Genomic DNA, 25,256 nt, shown 5'->3' with positions numbered 1-25,256 from the left:
AGAGAGGCGGGCGGGGGGCGCGCGGGTGGGCGGGGTGTCCGGCGAGGTGCGCGCCCAGGTCCGCGGCGCCCCGCCCTGCTCGGCGTTCGGCCTCCGATTGCTCGGGCCTGGCCGCCAGGCTCGGGGTCGACGGCCGAGCGCTTCGCTCTGCGTCCCAGGCCGCGACGGCCTCGCGCTTCCCCTCGCGGCGCTCGTCCCGGGCTCGGGGCGGCTCCCGCGTTCGGCCCGGTTCCGCAGCGGCCTGGCCCGATGGCGCCTCAGCGGAGGGGCGCGCTCAGGGCGCCCGAGGGCAGCGGGGCGTCAGAGCGCCGGCGCCCGTGCAGGTACAGGGCAGCGTGGGGAGGGGCGAGCTGCGGCGGGCGGGGCGGGGCCGTGTGATGGGCGTGGTCTGCTTGGGGCGGGGCCTCGGGAGCGCGTGCTGCGCAGCTGGGTCGACCCCTCCTCCCCGCCCCGGGGATATCTATGATCCCTGTTTAAAATAATCAGGTATCCACTCAACATGGTCTGACCATGCTGTGCCCACCTTGGGACTTATTTAACTGGATTTCGTTTTCTTCATATAGCACTGCGAAGGGGGGAGGCACATATAAAAATAAGTCAGATTCCCTCCTTTTCAAGAATTAATTACATATTTAAAGCAAGGGTGCCTTGATCTTTTTTCTTATTTTTTGCAAGTTCTTTAAGCCCTACAGTCACCAAGTTTTTCCTAGACAACAGAGCACACAGTTTCTCAGTTACACACGTGCACACACGCATGCATGCAACATCAGTAATTACGTTAGTTAGACGTACAGTTAACCCAGGTTGTGCAAGAAGTGTCTTAATTATGAATGATTTTCATTGTTGCTTGTACTGTCCTCTTGGCTGGCTTGTGGGTGGACTCACACCTTAGTTACGTCCACCAGGGGCACATGTGTGGTTCTGGAGGGTCACTTTCGGTTTCAGGGAACGTGATTGGCATTGGCAACCTAGATTCAGGTTCTCCATGAGCCTGGCTGGGCTGGGAGGGACACTGGCCGGCAGCTCATCTGGTTGCCAGCACAGGGCACAGTGGGCCCTGCCTGGTCAGATGGGGCTGGGGGCCACACTCCCCACCATATCCTTCCAGGCTGGCGAGTGCTTCTGGATTGGTTGGGAGTAGCTCTGGCCTCTGTTAGGGCAGGAACAGTTTAAGGCTCCCTGTGATTGTGAACATGCTCCCTGGTCATCGTGGCCCACTTTTCAGCACATGTGAGTGCAGTTGTGTTTTGTCCTCAGCACAAAGAATGTCCGGGCACCTTGGGAGGTGCGGAGGAAGTGGCTGAGAACTACCGTCCTGGGGGCCTGTGCTGTGCTTACTGGGCTCCTGCTCTGGAGCAGCCTGGGGGGTGATGATGGCGTCACTGAGGTCCTGGCTCACCGTGGGGAGATCCTGCCTGGCAGGTTCATTGAGGTGCCCTGCTCGGAGGACTATGACAGTCACCGAAGGTTTGAAGGTAGGCGATGCAGCCTTGGTCTGGGAAAGAGCCTTACGCGAACACCGAACGTGGTGCGTTTGAGATGCGTGGGTCTTTTGCTGCAGCGACGTGGTGTGGGGGTCAGGGGGGTACAGTCAAACTTTCCCTCCTTCAGGTCGGTTAACCCACACGTGGGCTGGGAAATGCAAGGGCAGGCCTGCTGATCACCGAGGTGCCCCACACTGTGGGTACTGTCTGTTGGAGGAGACTGCCTGAAGGGACATAACAGAATTGGAAAGGCAGGGATGAAAAAGTTGAAGCCAGAAAAGGCATTAGCTGTAGAGTGTCATTAGGTGTATTTGCTGCAGAAAATGTTGCAACGAAAAATGTCCCTACCGGAAGCCCTTCCTGGTGTCGTGTAGTGTGTCCCTGTGTGTCCCCTTCTGGAGGGGAGGAGGGGAGTGCTGCCCAGAGGCAGCGGCCGCCCTGGAGTTCAGCACCCTGGAGAGCCCCCTCCTCCACCCACCCCCCCCCCCCCCCTTCCTCCCCGCCCCGCCCCGCGCCTGCCCCTGCACTGGGCACTGTCGGCTTTATTTCCTGCACGTTCGTTGCTGCCTGGACGCTTTCTCAGTTTTAAAAACCTAGCCTGCGCCACTGGGTTTTAAGGACAAAATTCAGTCAATTTTTTAATTCGGAGCAATGCTTTGGACCTGAACTGGAAGAAGATTGCCGAGTCTTTCCACTGAGGCGCGCTGTGGTGACGCACACCAGAGGAGATTACCTCCCCCTGACTCCCTCAGCCTTTCCCTCTTAACCTGTGTCCCGGCTTTTGAGAAAGTATTTTTCAAGTAGTTAGAAGTGAAGTTTCTTCTTGCCCATTTAATAATTTAGCCACATTAAAACAGTTTGCGGGGGGGGGGGGGGGGCGGGGGCACGGGGTTCCAGTTTGGGATGATGAAGGCATTCGGGAGATGAATGGTGATGTTGGCACAACAGTATGAATTTGCCTCATATCCCTGAACTTGTACACTTAAAAATGGTTACAATGGGGGGCGCCTGGGTGCTCAGTCGGTTAAGGGTCCGTCTTTGGCTCAGGTCATGAACCCTCAGTTCGTGATTTCGAGCCCAGCAGTGGTCTGTCTTGCACTCAGCACAGAGCCTGCTTTCGATCCTCTGCCTCCCTCTCTCTCTCTCTCTCTCTCTCTCTCTCTCTCTGCCCCTCCCCTCCCCCACTCTCTCTCTCTCAAAAATTTTTTTTTAAATGGCTAAAATGGTAAATTTTGTGTTATGTATATTTACCACAATACAAAGAACAGTTAAAGTGTATTTAAAGCTTCTAGTTGGGGCTCCTGATGTAGGAGGATCTGCCCCCTGGGGGGTGTCTGGACAGGCTGCTGCACTGTGTATATGTGGAGCGTGTGCTCATGCATGTGCACAGATGAGTCAGCCATTCAAAATTCACATCATTCACCAAATGATGCTCTTCACACTCACACTGAACACGTTGTGTCGCTGATGGACTTTAGCATTTCAAAATTTATGGGGTTTCGGTTCTGTTTAAGAATTGATTTCTGGGGCGCTTAGATGGCTCAGTCGGTTGAGCGTCCAGCTCGGGTCATGGTCTCGAGGTTTGTCAGTTCAAGCCCCATGTGGGGCTCTGTGCTGACAGCTGGGAGCCTGGATCCTGCTTCAGATTCTGTGTCTCCCTCTCTCTCTGCCCCTCCCCAGCTTGCACTCTGTTTCTCTCTCTCAAAAATAAACATTAAAAAATTTTTTTTAATTGATTTTGGGGGCACCTGGGTTACTCAGCTGGTTAAGTGTCCAACTTTGGCCCGGGTCATGATCTCACGGTTCGTGAATTTGAGCCCCGCATTGGGCTCTCTGCTAACAGCACGAAGCCCACTTCAGCTCAGGTCATGATCTCAGGGCTCGTGAGTTTGAGCCCCGTGTCAGGTTCTGTGCTGACAGCATGAAGCCCACTTCTGATCCTCTGTCCCCCTCTCTCTCTGCCCCTCCCCCGTGCACGTGCATGGTCTCTCTCAAAATAAATGAACTTAAAAAATGGTTAGATTTTTTAAAAAATTGATTTCTAACCTAATTGCATTATAGGTAGATAAAATAATGTGTATGATATAGATCTCTGATTTTGGCTCAGACTTTCATTTTGTGTTTTTGTAAATGTTCCATATACACCTGGAAAAATGTTTCCTAACGGTTGCGTGCAAAGTTCTATGTAATTCTCTTAGTCTCCTACCATGTATACAAACCATCTATATCCTCATGGATTTCTGCCTCCTTTGTCCGTCGAGTACTGAGGGAGGTGTGCAGGAATCTCCACTTCGACTGTGGGTCTGGTAGCTTCTGTCATGTTGACTGTTTCACGTTTGAGATGGTACTATCTAATGCTGTTTGTCACACCTTCATCTTCGTGGTCAACTGTTCTATCATCTCTAAATATGACCCTCTTTTTCCCTGTAATGATTCTTTTGCCTTAAAGTGCATTAGTTATACAGATAATCACTCTCCAACTTTTCTTTTGGTGATCATTGTATTTTCTTTTATTATTAACCCTTCTGTGTCTCATATTTACATTTTTTATGAAAAGCATACATCTTGCTTTTGTTTATAATGAAAACACCTGTGTCAGTAGGATTGTATTTAGCCTTCTGGAACTGAAGCACCCCTCCCCCGATGGTCCTCCAAGTAGAAGTTTATTTTTCCCACACAACAAGGCCCAGAGAGACGCCCCCCCGCCCCCCGCCCCCAGGCTGGCCTGATGCTCTGTGAGCCCCTCACCACTCGTACTCAGTGTGTGGCTCACATGGTCTCAGGACATTCTCTGACCTCCAGGCACCAGGCTCATGTTCCAGGCAGGAAGGGGGGAGAAAAGATGAAAAGTTAAAGGTCAGCCCAACAGGTCCTGAATGTCCCAAGTCTCCATCTCATTGGCCAGGACCTGTTGATGGCCCACCTAGTACAAGGGAGCTGGGCCCACCTTAAGTGCTGAAACACAAGGAGTTTGCAGAGCCTGTCCGCCTCTGATGCTCTGCCTCTTCCTGGCCTCATCCACCTGACCCTGGCTCCATCCCCAACTGGGCTTCTTTACCCTCATGCCCCTAAGCAGCTGCACCTCCTGGTTGCAGAGAGGCAGAGGGAGCTCAGGGTGGGACATGTGGTAAGCACATTTGGTGGCAGCTTTTGCTGGGTCCCTGGGATAGGACAGTGACTAGAATTACAAGCACAACTTCAGTTGTCCTGGAAGGACTTTCTCACAGGGGCTTAGGAAGGCTGGGTCTGTGGTCATGGATTGTCATGGATGCCGCCTCTGGGGTGGCTCAGGGCTCTCTTCCCAAGGGTAAGCAATGAGCCAGATGCTTCCCAGCGTCCTGCCTGGTGTGGGACCACCAGGAGTGTGCTGTGCCCAGCGGGATGTCAGCGTGTCCTACACAGGATGCACTTATGCTGAGGAATCATTGTCGCTTCTCTGAAATTCATACCTGTTTAGGTGTCCTTTATTTTATTTTATTTTATTTTATTTTATTTTATTTTATTTTATTTTATTTTTTAATGTTTACTTATTTATTGAGGTGGGGGGTGGGCTGTACTGTCAGCACAGAGCCTGATGCGGGGCTTGAACTCATGAACTGTGAGATCATGACCTGAGTCGAAATCAAGAGTTGGACGCTTAACCAACTGAGTCACCCAGGCACCCCTAGGTGTCTTGCATTTTGTTTGCCAAATCTGTCCCCCCAATCCTGTGGAAGGCACAGCCCACCCCACAAAACTGTCCCTGGGGAAGGCCAGCTACAGGTAAATCCTCAACAAATGCAAATGGCTCTGTTGGGATTCAGCATGGGGTCAGCATCTCATTCTGGCTATCTCTCTCCAGGCTGCTCCCCTAGGAAGTGTGGGCGGGGCATCACCGACACCGTCATCACCAGGGATGAAGCCCGGAGGATTCGCAGGTACCCAAGCCTTTTCTGTCCTGAACAAGTGTGAAAGTGGGGCTGGGGGACAGGAAGCAGACAATTACTACGAAAAAGATGATTTAAGGAAATTCATTTAGAACTCCCTAAGAATTTTCTTGTATGCTTCCAAGGGCAAAGGTAGGCTTTTCCAATTTCCAGGAGCGAAGGCTTTTGCCCTCAGTCATGTGGCTGCTGATGCAACCTGTCAGAAGCCTAACCACTCTTCATGGGAAGTGGTTCTGACCTGTAGAGGAGGTCGGGGCAGTGCTGCTTCCATGAGCTGCTGGCGGAGCCCTGGGACACCTGTGGAGAGCAGGTGGTCACTAGAGAGCAGTTCAGTCTCTGTGCCGAGACTGGCTAGGAATTAGCCCTTTGGCCAACTGGCTGTGACTCAGGATGGGGCAGGAAGTCTTACTCAGGTACAGTTGACACTGGCTTTTCCTTTGTTGGGATTAAAAAACTTTTTTTAATGTTTATTCATTTTTGAGAGGAAGAGAGAGAGAGAGAGAAAGAGAGAGCGCATGCGTGTGGGGGAGGGGCAGAGAGAGAGGGAGACACAGAATCCGAAGCAGGCTCCAGGCTCCAAGCTGTCAGCACAGAGCCCGACAAGGGGCTTGAACTCACAGTGTCTGTGAGATCACGACATGAGCTGAAGTTGGACGCTCAACCGACTGGGCCACCCAGGTGTTCCTAACAACAAGATCTTAAGGCTTTGATTTTCCAACAACTTGTTCAGACACAAAAGCTGTTTAGACACACATGCCAAGTGCCCAGTGGAGCAGAGTCTGACCCTCGAGTTGCCTTTTGCCCACGTACCCAGCCGAGGGTCCCGGCTGCCTTCTGCCTGTGTGCCTGGCCCAGGGTCCCGGCTGCCTTCTGCCGGTGGTGTGCCCAGTTGAGGGTCCCAGCAGGGAGACGGTCCCCATGCTTCTACGTAACAGTGTAGGGACTTGTTGGGCAGGAGTCAGCGATATTTCAGGGGCTGATCTGTCCCCAGTACAGCTTCCTGGTAGGCTGTGATTGGTCTGTAAAATGCTCTTGCGTCTCCAGTGATGTGGATGGTCCTGTCAGATGCAGCACAGGCCACCATGGGGCCTCTACCTCCTGAGCTGGGGATTGCAAAGGTGTCCCCCCAGCCTTTGATGACCAGGGGGGGACGCGTCAGCCCAGAGGGACCCAGTGGGGGTAGTTCAGCCTATTTTAGTGGGCACCAGCTCTCAGTGCCAAAGGTGGAAATTAAATTTAAGCTCAGTAGTTTCTAAACTGTGTCATATATAATTAACAAGACCATGATGAAATATTGCCATTTTCTCATTTGCCTTTGCAAATTGAGTCCTTTGGTCTGAATGTGTGTTTATATCATAAACAGTAAATGATCTGTTAACATTGCATTAATCGTGCTGGTTGTTACTTGCCCGGCTATATATCATAGACTATTCTACCGACTAAATCCTGACTTACAATGACCTTTCCCCACAGCATAGCCGAGAAGGGGCTGTCCCTGGGAGGATCTGACGGAGGGGTGAGTTCCTGCTTTAGTTTTCTTTCTACCCCTTTAACTTGCTCACCATCCGAGGGACAGTGGCACTGGATTTGCAGGGCTCTTGGGTACCCCCCTCCCCCCACACCACATTTGGTGGACATGGGAGTGTCCCCTCTCTTCAGGGTGAGTCACAGCAACCTGCTCCAGATCTCATTCGTATTTCAGACACCCAGCTGGGGGCAGATGGACATGGTCGCAGGCAGTGAGCTTAGGGGGAGTGAGTTAGAAGCCCAGTGAGGAGGGTGACAAGCCCTGGAAACAGGAGAGGCAGAAGTGGGAGGGCTGCTGGGAAATGGTGGCAGACACACTCCCCAGGCCCCAGGCAGGAGGTGCCCACAGACACGGTGTGGGCACTGTCATCTGTGAGGTGCAGGGGGCTCAGGGCTCGCATGAACGACTCACCCCCCCCCCGGAACCTGGGGATAGGACCTTATTTGGAAAAGGGTCTTTGCAGATGCCACTAAGTTAAGGGACTCAAGAGGAGATAGTTCTGGACTGGGGTGGGCCCTAAGTCCAATGGCGAGAGAGGCAGAGGGAGATCTGAGGAAGAAGAGGAGAAGCCACAGGAAGATAGAGGCAGAGGTGGAGGGATGCCGCCACAAGCCAGGGGACGCCTGGAGCCACCAGAAGCTGGAAGACGCAGGAGGCACTCTCTCCTAGGGCCTCTGGAGGGAGCGTGGCCCTGCCCACACCTGGATTTAGGACCTCTGGCTTCAGTAGCTGTGACAGGATAAAGTTCTGCTCGTTCAAGCCCCCAGTTGGTGGTGATTAGTTACAACAGCTGCTGGGAACAGGCGGCCAGCACTGTGTCTCATCTGCCTCCTGGGCAGCCTCTGTCCCTGCGAGCCCTGCACGTCAGCTTGCCTTCCCATGTGGCGTCCTGAACGTGGGTCTCCTCACCCAGTGAGTGGAGCTGTGGAAGATCAGTCCCCTCTGCATTGTTTGGTGATCCCTGGATTATCGCCATTACACGGACCTGAATCAGTCTACATGTTTGAAAGTCCTGGGAAGATTAGTTTACAGACTTTGGTAGAATTTCTAAGTATTTCTCTGATGATCTGCATGGCTTTATTTTATTCTGCAAACTTTTACCTGGAAATTAAGCTCCTTTTATTTCGGTTTGATTTGATTCAGAGGGAGCATTTATTAAAAACCCATTTGTGCATGGACTCATTTCTTATTCATTGTTGGACATTCCCCCAGGAAATTGTCTTTGACAAATTATCAGATTTGATGTCTTTAAGCTCAGTTAACATTTATTTTTTTTTAATTTTTTGTTTTTACATTTATTTATTTATTTATTTTTTTAATTTTATAATTTTTTTTTCAATGTTTTTATTTTTGGGACAGAGAGAGACAGAGCATGAACGGGGGAGGGGCAGAGAGAGAGGGAGACACAGAATTGGAAACAGGCTCCAGGCTCTGAGCCATCAGCCCAGAGCCTGACGCGGGGCTCGAACTCACGGACCGCGAGATCGTGACCTGGCTGAAGTCGGACGCTTAACCGACTGCGCCACCCAGGCACCCCTACATTTATTTATTTTTTGAGAGACATAGAGAGACAGAGCACAAGCAGGGGAGGGTCAGAGAGAGAGGGAGACACTGAATCTGAAGCAGGCTCCAGGCTCTGAGCTGTCAGCACAGAGCCCGACACGGGGCTCAAACTCACAAACCATGAGATCATGACCTGGGCTGAAGTCGGACGCTTAACCGACTGGGCCACCCAGGCACCTCTCAGTTAACATTTATTAACCTCAAATTATGTTCAAACCTCCGGGCTGGTTGCTGTATCAATGAGGAAAGATATAGTAGCTTCCCAGACAGCATAAAAATGATTTGTGCTGGTGACCACTTCTCCTAGATATGGGGAAGGGCCCACAGAAGGGAGTGCACGACACTTTGGCCATCCTGTAGAGAGGTATGACTCACTAATTCCACTCCTAGGGATTTCCCAAGAGGATGAAAGCATCTGTCCAAACAGACTTGTCCGCCAGTGCTCAGAGCAGATTTGTAATAGCCCCAAACTGGAAACAGGCCACGTGGCTGTGGCATCCCGGACCACGGAGTACTCCTTAGCAACAAGGACGGTGGACGTCTGTAGACACGAAGGCATGAGCAAACCACAGAGAGGTGATGCTGAGTGGAAGGAGCCAGACCCAAAAAGAGCGCATCCCACATGATTGCATTCACAGATAATTCTAGAAAGCGTGAATCAGTCTGTCATGGCAGGAAGCACATCAGTGGTTCCCTGGGTGGGGAGGGGTGGGTGGAGAGAGGCAGGAGCAGGATGGTAAAGGGGTGCAAGGACATTTTGGGATGTGGTTGTTATCTTGGTGATTGATGGTGGTTCATGGGCGTGTGATGTGTGGCCCCCTTACACCTCAACGGGGCTGAAGGAGGGAGGGTGGGTGGGGTGTGATTCAGCTGCAGGAGTTCACAGACTGTGTACTGTTTTCAGCAAATCGGACTAGGCAGGAGAGAACGAGATGTCCTATACATACCCTGGGCCCAACTTTCTTGAAACCCAGCACTGCTCCCTGGCCCAGGCTGGATCTCAGTGGTCTGCGTTTACCTTTGGCGACTTTCAAACCCCGTCACCCTGTGCTCTGTGCACGTCTTTTCCAGGCGTCCATCCTGGACTTGCACTCAGGAGCCCTGTCTGTTGGGAAGCACTTTGTGAACCTGTACAGGTGAGAGCCCAAGAGGGGCTGCGACCCTCCCTGTGCGGTATGACCTTGCACCCTTGTGCAGTTCTTAGCTGGGAAGTGGGAGGTGTAGCCCTTCTCAGGCGCAGGGTCCCTGTTCGCCAGCTGCAGGGAATAGTTTAGTGCTACACCCAGGGAGCGCTTCTTGGGAAAGCAGGACCTACCTGAGGCCTAGGGACAGCTAGAGGAAGGGGGGGGGGCGGTGCCCACCAGGCTCTGGGGCCAAGGGGAGCTGGAAAGAGTCAGGGGCACTCTGATCCTCCCTGAGGCCAGGGAAGGAAAGGGATTCTCCCAGCCTTGCTGAATGTCACCCTCACTCTGCTGGTGTTGACTTCCCTGCCTTTTAATCACATAGTTGTCACTGTAGAGGGAGCAGTTAGGGCAAGCTAGTTTTCAGGGACCTACTGGTTAGTTGGAGGAAACACTGAGTTTAAAGGAAATAAGGAAAAGATTTAAATGTTACATAATAAAACGTTAACAATAAACGTTTAATGAAATGTAGCATTTGTTAACACTGTTTTTTCGCAGATACTTTGGAGATAAAATACAAACCGTCTTCTCAGAAGAGGACTTCCAGTTGTACCGGTGAGGAGGAAAGGGGTGAGGAGGTCAGATGTGGAGGCAGGTGCAGCGGGCTGAGTGGGGAGGGCCGAGGGTCGGTGTGCCCAGGAGCCCAGCCCAACCGGGGGCGGAACCCAAGTGTGCCCCGCCCACCGGCACTGCCCACCCACCACCTAGACCACACCCACCCCACCCACCAGTCAACCCCACCCCATCCTCGTCCCGCCCACTAGCCCCAGATCCACTCCACTCTATCCAGTCCACGCCCACCCACTGCCCCGCCCACCACGCACCCTAGACCACACCCACCCCGCCAGCACCGCCCACTCAACTCAATCCAGGCCACGCCCACCCCTGACCTCACCCACCCCGGGCCTATGCCAAGGCCTCCCCACCATTACCCTGGCCAGGCCACGCCTACCCCCTTGGTCCTGGTCACACTCACCCCATCATCACCCTGTCCTCTTCCCCCTGTGGTGTGCCTATCCACTTACACCGGCCTAGTCCAAGCCTGCCCCTGACCACACCTCCCAGTCAGTGGTCCACTGGTCACACCCATCCAATCCATGCTTCGAACACGCCCTCAAAGACCACCACCCATCCACGCAGGCTGACCACGCCCCAGCAGCGTTCCCTTTCAACCCCGTCCCCCACACCCCCACCCCAGCCCCTGGCTTGACGTGGGCATGTTGTGAACAGAGGGTCTCACGAAAGGTGAAATGCACCGTTCACTTTGTTGGAATCCCGGCAGGTGGATGAAGGGGTGTTACCTCTCTGCCCCCAGGAGGCCAGGGAACCCAAAGACCCAGCGAGTGGCCGCAAAAATACTGAGGGGAGGCGGGGTTGTGCAGACTGGTCTACTCTCCCGGCTCCGAGGTTTCCTTCTTCCCCTGGCTCGTCTCCGGCCCTCTGCGCAGTCAGGGCAGACGTGCGGAATTCACCCGAGCACGCTTTGTGCTGGTGGGTAGTACACAGGGCAGCCGCCTCCGCAGCTGCGGGTCTAGCCAGGCCACCGCCCTCACGCCACCCAGTGGAGGCTGCGTGTGCCCCTCGGCCCAGGGCTGTTCTCTGGCCTTCGCGACAGCTCACGGATACGGAGGCACATCCAGCCTCAGGGGGGTCCAGCAGCTCTTGTAACCGCCGTGCAGGGCTGTGCCCACTCCCCAGCCACACCACACATGCCAGTGCCACCCCCACTTGGTGCCCTGTCAGACACAGCCCTCCTGTCCTGGCAGCTCCCCCGCTGGGGCAAGGTGTTCGTTTGTTTTTGTTTTGTTTTGTTTTTTATCTTGGGGGGAGGAGAAGGGCAGAGAGACAGAGAATCCCAAGCAGGCTCTCCGCTGCCAGCACAGAGCCCGACTCTGTGCTCCTTCCCATGAAGCGTGAGATCATGACCTGAATCCGAAATCCAGAGTCTGGCTCTCAACCGACTGAGCCACCCAGGTGCCCCAGGAGTGTTTTTGTTTTTTACTTAAAACTTTTAACTTTTAGATAATCAAGACTTCCATACTGTTTTGGGAACTAGCACAGGGAGACCCTGTTGTACCCTCCACCCAGGATCCCTGACTGCAACTGCTTCGTGTGAGAGTAGGGTGTTGCCCCCAGGATGTGGCACCATGCCACCTATTTGTTCAGATTCCCTGCTCTCACCTTATTTGTGTGAGTGTGTGCAGTTCTGTCCCCGTGTAGGTCATGTAAGGGCCGCCAGTCCGCCACCGGGCATCCCGTCCCCACGCGGCCCCCACTTTGCCCTTATGCACCCTCAGCTCCAGCACCCATCCCCAACCAGCAGCCAGCAGGCCTCCTGGGCTGGAAACACAGCTGCCGCTTCCCCTTGGTCACGTCTCCAGGGAGACAGCTGGAAAACAAAGCTGGGCTACTGGTCCAGAGAGAAGTGAGGGGTCGGATGAACTCTACACATGAATAGTAACGGCAGTGAGTGGTGCACTTGATCCCTGCCATGCGCTAGTGACCTCACTTGGTGGCTGTGAAGTCTGGGCCTGGAGCGCGACAGGGTCTCCTGGTGCAACCAACCAGGCACTGGTGGTGCAGGAGCCTCAGTCTGTGATTACCCAGTGACCAGTTAACATCGTTCACCATGTTACTGTTTAGTAAAAAGTGTGGGTCGGTATTTTCACGTTCATAAGGTCGATGAAACATATGAATGAACACTGTGAATGAAGGGAAAACAGCAGATTTCTGTCTCATTTGAGTGTGAACATGCAGAGAGGAAGGGTGTCGGTCACCTCTGTAGTCTGGAAGGGCTTGTGGTCGCACACAGAACCCAGGAAGGGTTGCACAAATGAAAAAGAGTTTGTATTTCTGGAGAGAAAACCCAGTCGGTGGTTGCACCCAGAAGCATGCATGCTGTCGCTGGGCACGTGGGCACTGGATATGACGGCTCCCAAGAGGCAGGCGATGCCCCCTGTGTTCTAGTGCAGCTTAAGGTTTAATAAATGAGATTGGTAATTATCAATGAAGAAAGAGGGAAGGAACCAATCAGTTTCACACAAGAAACCAATTGTTAAAATAATAATAACTAAAAAAATAATGAAAACTTTTCAAAATATGTTGTTGAAGAGTGTTGTCAAGTAAATGGCAGTGTTTAGAGAAATCTTTTTTCTCATCTTGTCTATTCTATGGTTAAAAATAACCGAGCATTTGGAGACATGACCAGAATATTACCAGCACAAGATACCAGTGTGATCTAATTTATGGTCTAGATCATCACAGAGCACATCTGCAGAGTGACAGAGCAGGGTTTGGGTGACATCTCCACTGCTGTCTCCCACACAAGGTTTCCGATAATTCACAGAAAATGCAACGCTCCGTCTGTGGGTCTCACAACCCTGGAAGGAGAATGGTGGCTGAGATGGGCTATCTGGCCAATGTTCAAGGCAAACATTTGGTCTGAACCGTTCCCCGCACCACACCTCGGGCTGTTACACTCAGGACCACGTCCACGTCGTGTCCTGGACTCTGAGTCACCAAACCACCTTTTCTGGATGTGCCGAAGATAAAAACCACCAAATCGCTTCCAGACTTTTCTCAGCCGCCATCTGTGCGCTGACATCAGGGAGAATACGCAGCATGTTATGCACAGAAGCCAGAACCATGAAAGCTGAGGACTGTCCTGGTGGCCCCGTGGGAGCCGTCGCCACAGCGGGAACCGTCACAACGGGAGCCATCCCCACAGCGCGAGCCGTCGCCACAGCGGGAACTGTCACCACAGCGGGAACCAAGAAGTGGAAGGCCAGTGTGCCCCAAGTGGGCGGGGCTCTTTCTGGCTCCAAGGTGGAAATGCTAAGTTGGTGAACATAGAATAAAAGTGAGGAAACCAGGAGAGAGAAGCAGAAAGTACTGCAGAAGCTGAGAGAGGAAGCTTGTGCGTGGAGCGAAGCTGGGATTGATTCCAGGAGGAGCAGCATCGCATTGTCAACGCGTCATCCACACCGTGTGCTGTTGGGTGACAGATGGAAGAATATCATGAGTCTCTAAGTTCTTTCAGTTTGTCGGACTCTGACATTTGGCTAAACTCTGAAATGTTTTGGGCCTTGAAGGTGAACAAAGATGAAGAAACGGAGCCCGCTGGATAAGTGATGTGCTCATAAGTACTTTTTATGACTTGGGTGATAAGAGCTACTGAATGCATATGTCCCTCCTACCCCATGGAGGAGTCCGAAGAATTCTGAACATAATTGTTGGCCCAGCAGAAGTTCCATGGGCATCACTAATGTTAGAATAACTACTTACTGAGATGAGTTTGGGGGAGCCCCACCCCAGGAAGGGTCTAGCGCACCCCCAGTTAGTGCCCTGCCTTGTGGGAGTACCCTTGAGCACGTGGTGTGCATGTTGAAGCATCATCATCAGTGGTTTGGAAATGTTGGAATGATTTATGTCCTGTTGGGCTGGAGCTCCATCATTTGTGGTCCTGGACCTAGTTTACCATATATTCTGTAAGTGTGCACACAGGTAGGTACCTGTGTGTGCACATGTATGTGTGTGTGCACACCTGTACATGTAGGCGCGTGGGGGGGTGTACACGTATGTATGTGTATATGGGAGCAGGTATGTGCATGCGTAGTTATGTCTTGCAGGCATGTATTGTGCTTGTGTATGGGAGTTAGTGCGTATGGCGTGTGTACGTGTGTGCGCATGTGTGTGGGCATGTATGTAGGTAGGTACGTGTGTGCACGTGTGTAGACGTGTGTAGGTAGATGGACAGCAAGTGCATGTGTCCGCCTCACAGGTGTGGCTCAGCCTGTGTAGCGCTGCTCCCCTGCACCCTGGCCTCCCAGGAGTCGGCTCCCTGGGGCTCTGTGGAATGGGCCGTGCAGGTCAGCAGTGGTCCAGGGAGGGTGGTGCCCCCACCACGAATGCCCGTGTGGTGAATTGTGCCCCGTGGCACCTCGCCACACAGCCGCGTGTGTAGGGCTGGGAGCCCAGACCCCTGGACGTGCCAGGGAGGGGCTGGTGTCTCCGGGGGCAGCACCCCTCTGCCGCGGCAGGAATGGCCCGAGCCCCTGACCACGGACGGTGCAGCTCTCACACAGGGCCGAGGTCGTCCTCCGGGCCTCTGTCGGGAGCACGTGCACCCTGTGCAGAGGGCCGCTCGCCCCGCAGCTGCCTGTCTGTCCCCGCAGACGGGGCCCCCGCCCTTGGCCATGCCCCAAGGAACCGGTCCTCAGGGTTCCTGGCTCTGCACACGATGCGCCTTCACACGTGCGTGGGCCGCGTGTACGTCTGTCCATCTTGCTGCTTTCCCACAGCCGTGTCACTCTGTAGCGTGGCGCTGCGTGGGCTCCGTGGGGCCCGTGGCGAATCCTCTCCTCTGAGGCTGCGCTGCTCCTGGGTGACGCCTGTGTCCTCTCTCCAGGGACGTGCGGCAGAAGGTCCAGCTCACGATCGCCCAGGCTTTTGGCATCAGCGCATCTTCGCTGCACCTGACCAAGCCCACGTTCTTCTCCCGCATCAATAGCACCCAAGCCCGGACGGCACACGACGAGTATTGGCACGCGCACGTGGACAAGGTGGGCACCCGCTCTCCAGCATGGGCCCCGGGGCTTGTTCGTGGCTGCCCGAGCTGCCCGCCCGGGTTTCTGAGTGTCCACTGCGGCCTTCCTGTGGTTGGGGTTTTACACATCTTTGTCTCTGATGCTCAGGTGCGTCCCGAACCCCGAGGATGTAGTCGGTGGGGGGGGGGGGGGCGGGAACCTGTCCCCAAGTGATGGTGAAAAGTGCTTTAAGAAGTGGTGGGCACTCTGTCCTCTGTGGCCGTCTCCACTGGCACCATAAGCTTCACCACGTATCCCCTGGGCAGCCTTCTGTTGCCCCCGCAGCTGCAGGTGGCCTCTCCTCAGGCCTGCCTGCCCAGCCCCCGTGTTCTTCCTCTTCATGGGAAGATCTCTTGACCACTCCGGACCCTCTGGATTTCCCGTCCTTGCTCTGCTCTCGATCGTGATGTTGACCAGCTGCAGGAGGAGCCCGTCCCTGCCTGTCCTGCAGCCACCCCCCCCCCCACCGCCCTGCACACCCACGGTCTCGGCATGCTGCCAGGGGAGACCTGCCTCAGGAGACACCCGAGGGCTGCCATGTGCTCAGGTGACCCAGGACACCCCTTGTGTCCCTAGATGCTAGAACAAAAGAAGCAAGTGGAAAATACCCAGAACCGGGGTGAGTGATGAGGCAGGTTGGGATGCACGCTTGCAGATGTGGCTTTGGCTTCAAGACCAGCCAGACGCCTAGTGTCTGTTTCATCTCGACTGAGCTGATGGAGGAGGCAGCATGCATGGCTGCGAGCACTTGCGTGTGGTTAGTGAAACTGAGGACCCCGATATGTAATCGGCTCAAGCCAGTGTAAACAGAAGTGGCATCTGTGGCCAGTGGCTCCCGTGTGGGCCCACGCCGCTCTGGGGCTCCACCAGATTCAGGCTGGGAGTGTGGGGTTTCTGGCCTCCAGGTGGCAGGCACCATGTGCTCAGATCCGGCTGTGATGGAGCCCCATCCCCCTGCACCTCGTGGCATTGGCAGCTATTGACCCATTGGTAACCACTGTCAGATCATCATTCGGGGACAGGGTGAGACCTTTGGTGTAAGGTGATCGCGGACACTACAGAGGCAGAAGAGGGTGTTCTGGTGCTGAGGGAAAAGACGGTGTATGCGGAGGACAGACAGGTACTTCCAGCACACAGAGAAGGGGGCCCCACGCGTGGGCTGGAGTCCAGGAGAATTTCCTGCACGAAGCAAGGACAGCCGTCCACACACCTGGAAGAGTCGGTTCAAGAGAAACACGCCCTGGCCGCGTTCTCGAAGATCATACTCTTCAGGCGGGAAGAGACAGGCCCCGGTGACAAGTTGGAAGCTGCAGGCTCCCCAGAGGGGTGCTTAGAGCCAGGAGGCCACAGAAGGGTCTGCAGGAGCCAGGGCAGTGCGAGCAGCCAAGGACCGCTCACATGTGGGCATGGCGAGAAGACGTCCTCAGACACAAGAGAACTGGACCGTGGCACCTGCTCGTGATCCGCGGGGCTCCTGTCTCTAGCTCAGGACAGACTCCCCAGCAGAGCCAGCTGCTTCCAGTTTCCTCCTTACCCAGGTCCCTGGTTTTCACGTGAGCTTTGGGGGGGTTCCTGTGCAGCATCTGGGGATGGGTGGGTATGAGAGGGTCAGGCTCCTGGACCCTCCTGCTGTACCTGGGTCTCTTTTAGGCTTACGTGGCTCATGTATGCTTTCAACTCATGTGAGGTTCACTGCTGAAGGTGTTCTAGAAGCGGGCCCTGGGAGATCGTGGTCTCCCATCACCCTGGTGTTTGTTTGGTGAACGCACGTCAGTTAAGGCGAAGCCGAGATGGGCTCTTGGTGGGGTTGTGGAGCCAAGCCCAGGTGTGTAGAATCCAGCTTCACGTGGCCTGGTGCAGAAGGCACAAGGTGATGTTGGGTCTCCGTCACCACAGCAGCCTTGCTGGTTGGCCACCTCATGTCAGGAGATGACTGTTGTCATGGTGATGGGGGCAAAGATGGTGGCAGGGGAGAAGCCTCTTCAAGCTGTGGTCAGACATGTCGCAGGAGGTTGGCCTGGGGCTTCTGCGTTCCGTTCCCATGATGCCTACAGGTGTCAGTAAAATCTTGTAAGACTGGCTGTCAACCCAGCAGCTTAGATGCAGGGGTCGGGCTTCGTGTCAGGGCTGGCGGGGTGACATTTCAGACTAATTCTTAGACTCTTCCGTTACTGCTCCTCTCCTACCCCAGACTTGCTAATTGAATGGTTCATCAGCCTGGAATACGGAATACGTTATTATGTGATTAAAATTCTTTGCACGAAAAAAGTGCATCTCTCACTAATTCCGTTTATTAATTATTAAAGCTCTTTGTTCTGATCTGTGTCACTGAAGCCCTTGGAAATTACATCTTCCTTTCATATTACAGTTAGCTTCTCCTCGGCAGCCCGAGGTTTTAAACCAAACCCTGAAGGTGTCACATCGAAAATGACGTGTCTATGCGGCAGCCCTGGCCTGCAGTGGCTTCCAGGGGTCCCTTCTGTCCCCGACTTCGGGGCATCTGAGGAAACAAACGATAGCCGCCCCCTGTTTCCATTCCTTCATCCAGGAGGGAGTGGGGGTCGATTCTCAGAGGGTCCGTGCTCAGACGCACCCCTCCTCTGCAAACGAGCGTCTACACAAAGAGGGTCAGACACAAAAGGACAGATCTCGTGGGATCCCATGGCTATGAGGTCTCTAGAGTTGTCAGAAGGGTCGGGGCGGGGGGCGGGGGTGAGCGTGTAATGGGACAGTTTCCATGTGGGAGGTTGGAGTTCTGGAGACAGACGGGGGATGGTGGCACAACAGTGAGAACATGCCTGCTGCCCCCCGGACTGCGCACTGAGGTGGTTAAAATGGTAAATTTATGGCACGTGTTTTTACTAGAGTTAAGAACAAAGGTTGGAGTCGCCCAGTATCTGAAAGAGCGACAGCACTTGCCGTTGCTGCTGGTGCAGGAGACTGGCCCTGCTGGTCAGCGATGACGCTGCCACCGTCCCAGGAATCGCTATGGTGCCGGCTTGTCTGCCCTGCGTCCCGCACACGCTGCCTTTCCGGAAGACAGCTGTCCGGGCGTTTGAGCTGTGCCAGAGTCCCAGCAAAAACACACGACCGTGGGCTCAACCAAGGTGTTTCTGAAGTCAAGAAGGCAGTGAGCGGCCTCTGTTAGGTGCACGTGTTGTATGCTGACCTCTGAAGGCTGAGAGCGGTGTCCTGGGCTTGTGTGCCCCACGAGCACCTCGATGGTGACACGCTCCCTCCACTCTGCCCACAGGTGACCTATGGCTCCTTTGACTACACCTCGCTGCTCTACCTCTCTGACTACCTGGACGACTTCGGTGGAGGGAGATTTGTGTTCGTGGAGGAGGGGGCCAACAAGACAGTGGAGCCAAGAGCAGGTAGGGCCCTCACGCGGCAGCCCCAGGCATGGGCAGGTGCCCAGCGATGCTGCGCTTGCCTGGATGCGTCTGCTGGTCCTGGACACCCAGGGGCCCCATCGCCCACGGTCGCTGCCGCCATGGCACAGCGGTTCCCAGAGCCCGCCCCTCCCTGCCCTGTGGTGCACTCCCCAGTGGGACTCAGCAGCTCATGTGAGGTGATACTCCCAACCTGACGATGTTGATAACAGCGCTGAGCACTGGGGCTTGCCTCCCCGGACACAGTGCGGACACTCAGAGCTGCCCAGTGAGCAGGTGCTGGGCAGATGACGTGTCCCTCCCTCTGGCACTTGTGGGAAAGAGGGGGGACTCACAGACAGACCCGGCCACTTGGCTCCAGCCCAGGTACCTCGGACAGCGCCAGTGCCGTCCACCTGCTGCCGCGTCTCACCTGTGCCTGTGGCATTGTCCTCACCTGCTCACTGGGCTCCTGCCGGCTGGGAGCTCGGTCAGGCCAGTGAGGGTGCCCACCTGGCTTGACCAGAATGTTCCTGTCAGCCATGGGGCAGTCCCCCAAGCCGGTGGGTCCAAACTGCTCCTTGTAGTAGCTCTGAATTGGACACCAAGTGGCTTGGAAATCAAAAGGCATAAAAAGGAAATTAAACCGCTTGGGGTTTGCTCTCCTCCCTCCATGGGGTGAGCACAGGAAGAGGTGTAGACCTGGGCTCAGTCAGTGGGCAGGAGGGGCCCTGGACACCCTGCAGTTCCAAGGCTTTAATGGATAAAGAACCAGAGAAGCTTCTGTCACTGAGGCTGGGTGTTACATGCACATGCTTTTGAGAGGTGCCCTTGTTGTCCCAGAGAAAAGAACACGCAGGATTACAGACACTGAGTTTCTCTCACACGCTTGGTTACTCAGTTGCTGAGCTCAATCTCTAAGTTGTTTACTGAAGAGTGTAAAAAGCCAGAAAGTACCTTTTTGTGAATACTGAAATGTTTTGTGTTTATAGAATTGGGTGGGCAGTACAACTCGATGCACCCCTGGAGGACATAGTCCTGGAGGATGTGGCCTTGGGGCACATGGCCCTGAGGGACATGGTTCTGGGGGTCGTGGCCCTGGGAGACTCTCCCCTGGGAGACCCACTGCTGGGGGACGCAGGTCTGGGGGACGTGGCCCTGGGGGATAGGTTCTAGGGGACGTGGTTCTGGGAGACATGGTCCTGGGGGACAAGGTTCTAGGGGATGTGGTTCTGGGTGACGTGGCCCTGGGGGACATGGTTCTGGGAGGCATGGTTGTAGGAGACGTGGCCCTGGGAGACAAGATTCTGGGGGATGTGGCCCTGGGAGCCCCACCCACCAGTGTAAATGTTACAGGTCTGTCTTGTTCTTTGCCTCGTGTGGTGAGTTAGCAGCGCTGGTCCCTGGACAGATGGTGATTTCATCCTCTGCTAATAATTTCCTTGTGGTTCTGATACGAGCGGCCTGCCACTGGGTTCTTCAGAGCATTTCTGTGGTACCTACTCTTAACTTAATTACTATGGACTTTTCACCAGTCAGAATCAAGTGTAGGGCTTACCTGCTGGTTGGACAGGACAGAGGGGCTCAGGATTGTGCAGCCGGTGCTGTACTTTTCTCTAGTTACCACACCGGCACTTGATGGGGTCTGAGGGCCTCTTTCCAGGTGGACAAGATGAGAGGCAGCCACACTATCTTATACGATTGACCGTGTGCTGTCCCTGCCTGGGGATCAGCGAGGTACATTCGTCCCCACAGACATCGTGGGAGCTGTCGTTTGACTCTGGAGAGACGCACAGCAGCTCACCCACCAATGAGACCAATTTAAATGTTATGGTTCTTGCCTTGGACCATGGTTCTCTCCTCTCTTGTAGAAATTCACAGGAAAACACACACAATAAAATGCACACTTACATTTTCCCACTCATTCGATCTTTCCAGAACCCTCACTCTTTTCCGTAGACCCGGGTTTCCAACGGGGACCATTTTTCTTCCGCCTTGACACTCCCAGCCCCCCTGGGTCTGCCGGCTGTGGCTCTTCTGTAAATGACCTCATTTCACCTTTTCTAGCATATTTCCACTGGCTGTGAAATTCTGGAGTGATAGAATTTTCCTTTCTCTGTAGAAACATCATTTTATTTTCAGGTTCCATTCTTGCTGAGGGAGAGTCGTTGTCAGGGTCACTGTCCCCATGGTCACTGCCTTTTTTCTCTGCTGCTTCCAAGATTTTCCCAAATGACTCATTTCATCTGTTTGACTGTGATGGGCCTCCGCGTCCCACTCGGGGTTGGCTACACCGATTGGATTGGATTGGATTAAAAGCCAGGTTTTCACGACTTTGGGGAAAGTTTGGGTCATTGTTTCCTCAAGTTCTCTTTTTCTGTCCCAATGTTAACTTCTCCTGAGGCTCCAACAGCATGAATGGTGGAAGGCTCTGTATTGTCCCAAGGTTCTTTTCTCTGCTCTTCAGCACCTCTGCCTACAAACTGTGCGGAAACGCTGGAAGGGACACGGAGACCCCTACTCTTACTGTGCGTCCACAGACACTTGAGAGCTGCGTCTGTCTACATGGGCAGAGGGGGTGGATGGGCACGGGAGGCCAGCGGCCGCTGTGCAGACAGGCCTGGCTGCTGTCCCATGTCTCAAGTTTGAATCAAGAGACCAAGGACAAGATGTGTTTTAAAAATGTAAGTCTCGGGGTGCCTGGATGGTCAGTTGGTTGAGCATCCCACTTCGGCTCAGGTCATGGTCTCACGGTTGGTGGGTTTGAGCCCCGTGTCAGGCTCTGTGCTGACAGCTCAGGGCCTGGAGCCCACTTCGGATTCTGTGTCTCCCTCTCTCTCTGCCCCTCCCCGACTTGCACTCTGTCTCTTTCAAATAAACATTAAAAAATAAATAAATAAATGTAACTCTCAGAAAGTGTGGTGGGTCCGGATTGCTCTGGGAAAGCGTTTCCTTCCCATGGGGGTGGCTGGGCTGGTCCAGAGGAGGGGACTGCACTGTGTGTGAGTTCCAGGAGCCCCCAGGCTCACACTCATAGGTTTCCTGTGTGTTCACCATTTCTTTTGCTCTGTTGTTTCCAAACAGAGCTCGGTTCTCTGTTTACAGCTAGAAAGCAGGGCGTGTCTGAGGTGGCTTCTTCTCTCCTTTGCAAAGATTACGGTCAATTTGCAAGTATTGACGGAAGCAGTCAACTGTCCAGCAGTGGCTTTGTGGGGGTTTTTTTATTGTTTTTTGTGTTGTGGGTTTTTTTGTTTTGTTTTGTTTTAATTCTTTTTATCTTAGAGAGAACATAAGCAGGGGAGGGGCAGAGGGAAAGGGAGAGAATCCCAAGCAGGCTCCATGCTTAGTGCAGAGCCTGACACAGGGCTCGATCATTGCCACAACCCTGGGCTCATGACATGAGCTGAAATCAAGAGTCGGACGCTCAACCGGCTGAGCTGTAACTGTGAAGGGGAATGTGGTTGTCAGGGGCCCGGCCACGCGGCCAGAGCATAGTACCTGCTGAATCTCAGGTTCCTCCGTCATGGCTTGGTAATGGTCAGCTCGCTTGTAGAAAATTCTGTAGTGCTATGTGCAAGGCCAGTTAAAGACAGAAGCAGTTGAACATGGAATTGTCTGAAAATGGACAGGTTGGAAGGGCCCCTACTCTGGACTCCCAGAAGCTGCCTTTCCCTAGGCAGAAAGGTGAAGACCTTTTATCTCAACTTGAAGGGAGCTGACGAGGCATTGGGTGTTTTGTCTTGACATATCTTTCTTGATTCTTTGGTAAGACATTGCCATCACTCTCCAGGGTTTGGTTTTGTCTGACATGGGAGTAGAACCTGAAAGCCTGTGAGGGGTGGGCCTGGGGAGGTCACGTGGCCTGTCGGGACACCCTGGACGGTGCTGGCAGGACCTGGCCCCCACATCTGGGCCCACCCACCACAAAGAGGGCCAGGGCGGGGGCTGGGGTGCCCCTCACGCATGGAGGTGTCCTGCTGCAGCCGTTCCCATGGTGGGTACACCTGTCCTATTTCCTGGTTTGCTGTGTCAGGGCCGGCCACGTGTGTGGCCTCCGGGTCACTTCCCTCTTCTCTCTTCTGTCCCAGGCCGGGTGTCCTTCTTTACCTCAGGGTCCGAGAACCTGCACCGTGTGGAGAAGGTCCACTGGGGCACCCGCTACGCCGTCACCATCGCCTTCACCTGCAACCCCGACCACGGGATCGCAGACCCTGAGTTCACGTAGCCCTCCTGTTCACGGCGCCCTCCTGCTGGGAAGCAGCCACACGGAACAGAACGTCCTCCTCTCCCCATTTCAGCCCGTTTCCTTTGAACAAGGTGCCTTATGAATCACCCTGGATTTTGATTTCCTGATGTTTCGATCATTTGTCGTCCGTAAGTAAATTAGGGGGAAGCAGCTTTTCACCACCAAGCACTGTGTGTTTGTTTCAGCGTGCTGTTGACATCAGGCCCAGAAGCTAGCAGCGACCCTTCCTCAAGAGGGGATCCCGGGGCCCTGGGTGGAAATTCCCATTTGTGAACAGATAATCATTTGCCTGGGCCTCATCCAGATTCATCCTCCGAAGACTGACTTTTGAATGTGGATGATGCCATGACCTGTAGAGAAGGTCCAGTGAGTGCACGGCTCTGGGAGACACATTGGGGGCCGAGGACCTGAGACATCAGTGATGTGAGTCCCTCCTGACACGACATCTTCCAGAAACCAAGCTGGTCACACCCTGCAGGAGCCCCGGTGATGCTCTGCATAGGAAGGCAGGGTGCGGGGTAGGCCAGGTGGGGCAGCGGGAATCGATTCCCCAGACGGCACGTATAATCTGGGGGAGCGCCGGCAAGGTACAAAGCAGCAGATCAGACATCATGACAGTGGATTGAGGCCAAGCAGAGGACAGGACACCAATAAACTAACCGTCAGCTGAACCTCAGGCCCCTAGGCTCCAGGGGGCCGCGGGGAAGGAAGTAGCGTCACTGATTGCTCGTCCAGACCCTTTTGGACTGACTGACGTAAATACCGGTGTTCAACTTGATCTTGAATTTCAGAAGAAGTGAGTGTAGGGCTGGCCCACTGCCCTCCCTGAATCCAGGTAGCCCCTCCCTGGGCAGGGGCTCTGCAGGTTCCTGTTCACCGTCCCAGCCTCGCACCTGCCCTCCGTTCCCCACTTCACCCCCACCAGCTGTGTGCTGTGCCCCACAGAGTGGCAGGGGAGGGTCCGCAGCCGGAGACCAAAGCGGATGCCCGAGCCCTGTTCCCCCTGCAGCCCTGCCCTGACATTTCTTCTGGGTCCACACCTTGGAGGCCAAGCAGACCCAACAGAGCCGGGGGTACAGGCAGTCCCTCATCCTGAGAAGGCCTCATGGTGGGCATCATGGGTGACGTCCCAATCCCTGTGGACACAAGAGGCGGGGGCTCGTGATCTTGCCCCAGTCACACAGCTGGCCGGTGCCAGCTTGAGCTCTCTGGGTTTCCGGGCCCAGGAGCATTCCCTGTCCTCTCGTGCCCCTTGCTAGAGAAGACAGATGTGAGGGGGGCCTATTCCTGGAAAATGCCCATGAGGGTGAGGAGGGGATGGGCGCCATCCAGGGTCTCCACGTGCCCAGGGTGGGTTACTGGACCAAGGCTTTGTCCCCAGGAAAAAGTGGGCCATATGTTTATAACTGCCCCCGCCTCTTGGGTCCCCAGTCCCCAGAACAGACCCCAGCCACACAGCCGAGACCCTCCTTACCTGTGGGGCTGCCGGGGGCTGGCAGGTTTTGTGGGGCAAGGGAGCATGGTGGTGAGGTACTGGCCATATGGCGGGCCTCTCTGTGCCTGTCTCTGTGGGCCAGTGCAGGGGGGCGGGTGGGTTTGGCTGTCCGCAAGCCATTGCCGAGGCCTCGTGCGGGTCTTGGCTCAGACACACTGTGTTCGGGGGCCTTGGGGCACATACCCCTCAGAAGGAAGCCCAGACCCCTCAGATGGGTCAGGACCCAGCTGTGAGACCCCAGCTGGTACCCCAACCTCAGCCACCCCTCCGTCTCCTGCCCAACACAGGTGGGCACACCTGCCCATGCCGTTGGTCAGCGCCTCCCTCACCCCTAAAGTCACCCACCCCAAGGCCCCCTCCTGACTGTCCAGAAGGCTCCTGGCTACCAGCCGCATGCTGCCCAAACTGGCATGCAGTGGGCACAATCTGTCCATCTCCATTCTGCCCAAAGGCCACGGGCTGGGGGAGGGAGGGCGCCGAACAGGAAGGGGGGGTGCGTTGGTAGGGAGAGGGCAGAAACGGAGGCGCCCTCCCCGGTCAGGCCCCAGGCCCAGCCCTCACTTGGCCCCAAGCCCCTTGGCTCAAGGCAGCCTCGGGATTTCAGGCTGACACATAGCTGTGGGGTGAGACACAGGCTCTGGGCTTTCAGTCCTGCTGCAGGGGGCCTGAGGCCCACAGAGGGCAAAGAGGGGCTGAGGGGCAGGTGTTCCTGGCTCAACCCCCACCTGGGCCCCACGTGGCCTGGCAACCCCCATGTCCGCGTTTCTCAGGTGTGAAAGAGAGATAAAAACTTGATGAAAAAGGGGAGCAGTGGTGTGCTCGCTGAGGGGGCGGCCCTGGGGACCAGGAAGTACACACATGGAGGGAGGGCAGG

At 54.8% G+C, this 25,256-nt stretch overlaps 1 protein-coding gene across 2 annotated transcripts; it reads left to right on the top strand.

Annotated features, from left to right (window-relative positions):
- Nucleotides 1–190: 190 nt before the first annotated feature.
- Nucleotides 191–23,052, top strand: OGFOD3 (2-oxoglutarate and iron dependent oxygenase domain containing 3). 2 transcript variants are annotated; one of them, XM_047832424.1, is made up of 9 exons: nucleotides 191–323; nucleotides 1,258–1,475; nucleotides 5,326–5,401; nucleotides 6,884–6,926; nucleotides 9,573–9,637; nucleotides 10,181–10,237; nucleotides 15,090–15,243; nucleotides 18,521–18,644; nucleotides 22,730–23,052. In XM_047832424.1, the coding sequence occupies exons 1-9, from the start codon at nucleotides 250–252 to the stop codon at nucleotides 22,864–22,866; spliced, it is 948 nt and encodes a 315-aa protein (XP_047688380.1). In that variant the 5' UTR covers nucleotides 191–249; the 3' UTR covers nucleotides 22,867–23,052. The 2 variants fall into 2 exon arrangements, with proteins under 2 accessions (XP_047688380.1, XP_047688381.1); XM_047832425.1 differs by lacking the exon at nucleotides 22,730–23,052 and adding an exon at nucleotides 21,109–21,296.
- The last annotated feature ends 2,204 nt before the right edge of the window (nucleotides 23,053–25,256 follow it).

Source organism: Prionailurus viverrinus, chromosome E1 (assembly GCF_022837055.1).
Source record: "Prionailurus viverrinus isolate Anna chromosome E1, UM_Priviv_1.0, whole genome shotgun sequence".
Taxonomy (NCBI): Eukaryota; Metazoa; Chordata; class Mammalia; order Carnivora; family Felidae; genus Prionailurus; species Prionailurus viverrinus.
The sequence above is the reverse complement of the archived record's forward strand: the minus strand, read 5'-3'. Positions and strand labels throughout refer to the sequence as shown.

Excerpts from the sequence above, each read along its gene's own strand:
- OGFOD3 (XM_047832425.1), top strand. The coding sequence starts at position 250 with ATGGCGCCTCAGCGGAGGGGCGCGCTCAGGGCGCCCGAGGGCAGCGGG. Across the intron at positions 1,476-5,325 it reads CAGTCACCGAAGGTTTGAAG|GCTGCTCCCCTAGGAAGTGT; the intron begins GTAGGCGATGCA and ends ATCTCTCTCCAG. Across the intron at positions 15,244-18,520 it reads GGCACGCGCACGTGGACAAG|GTGACCTATGGCTCCTTTGA; the intron begins GTGGGCACCCGC and ends CTCTGCCCACAG.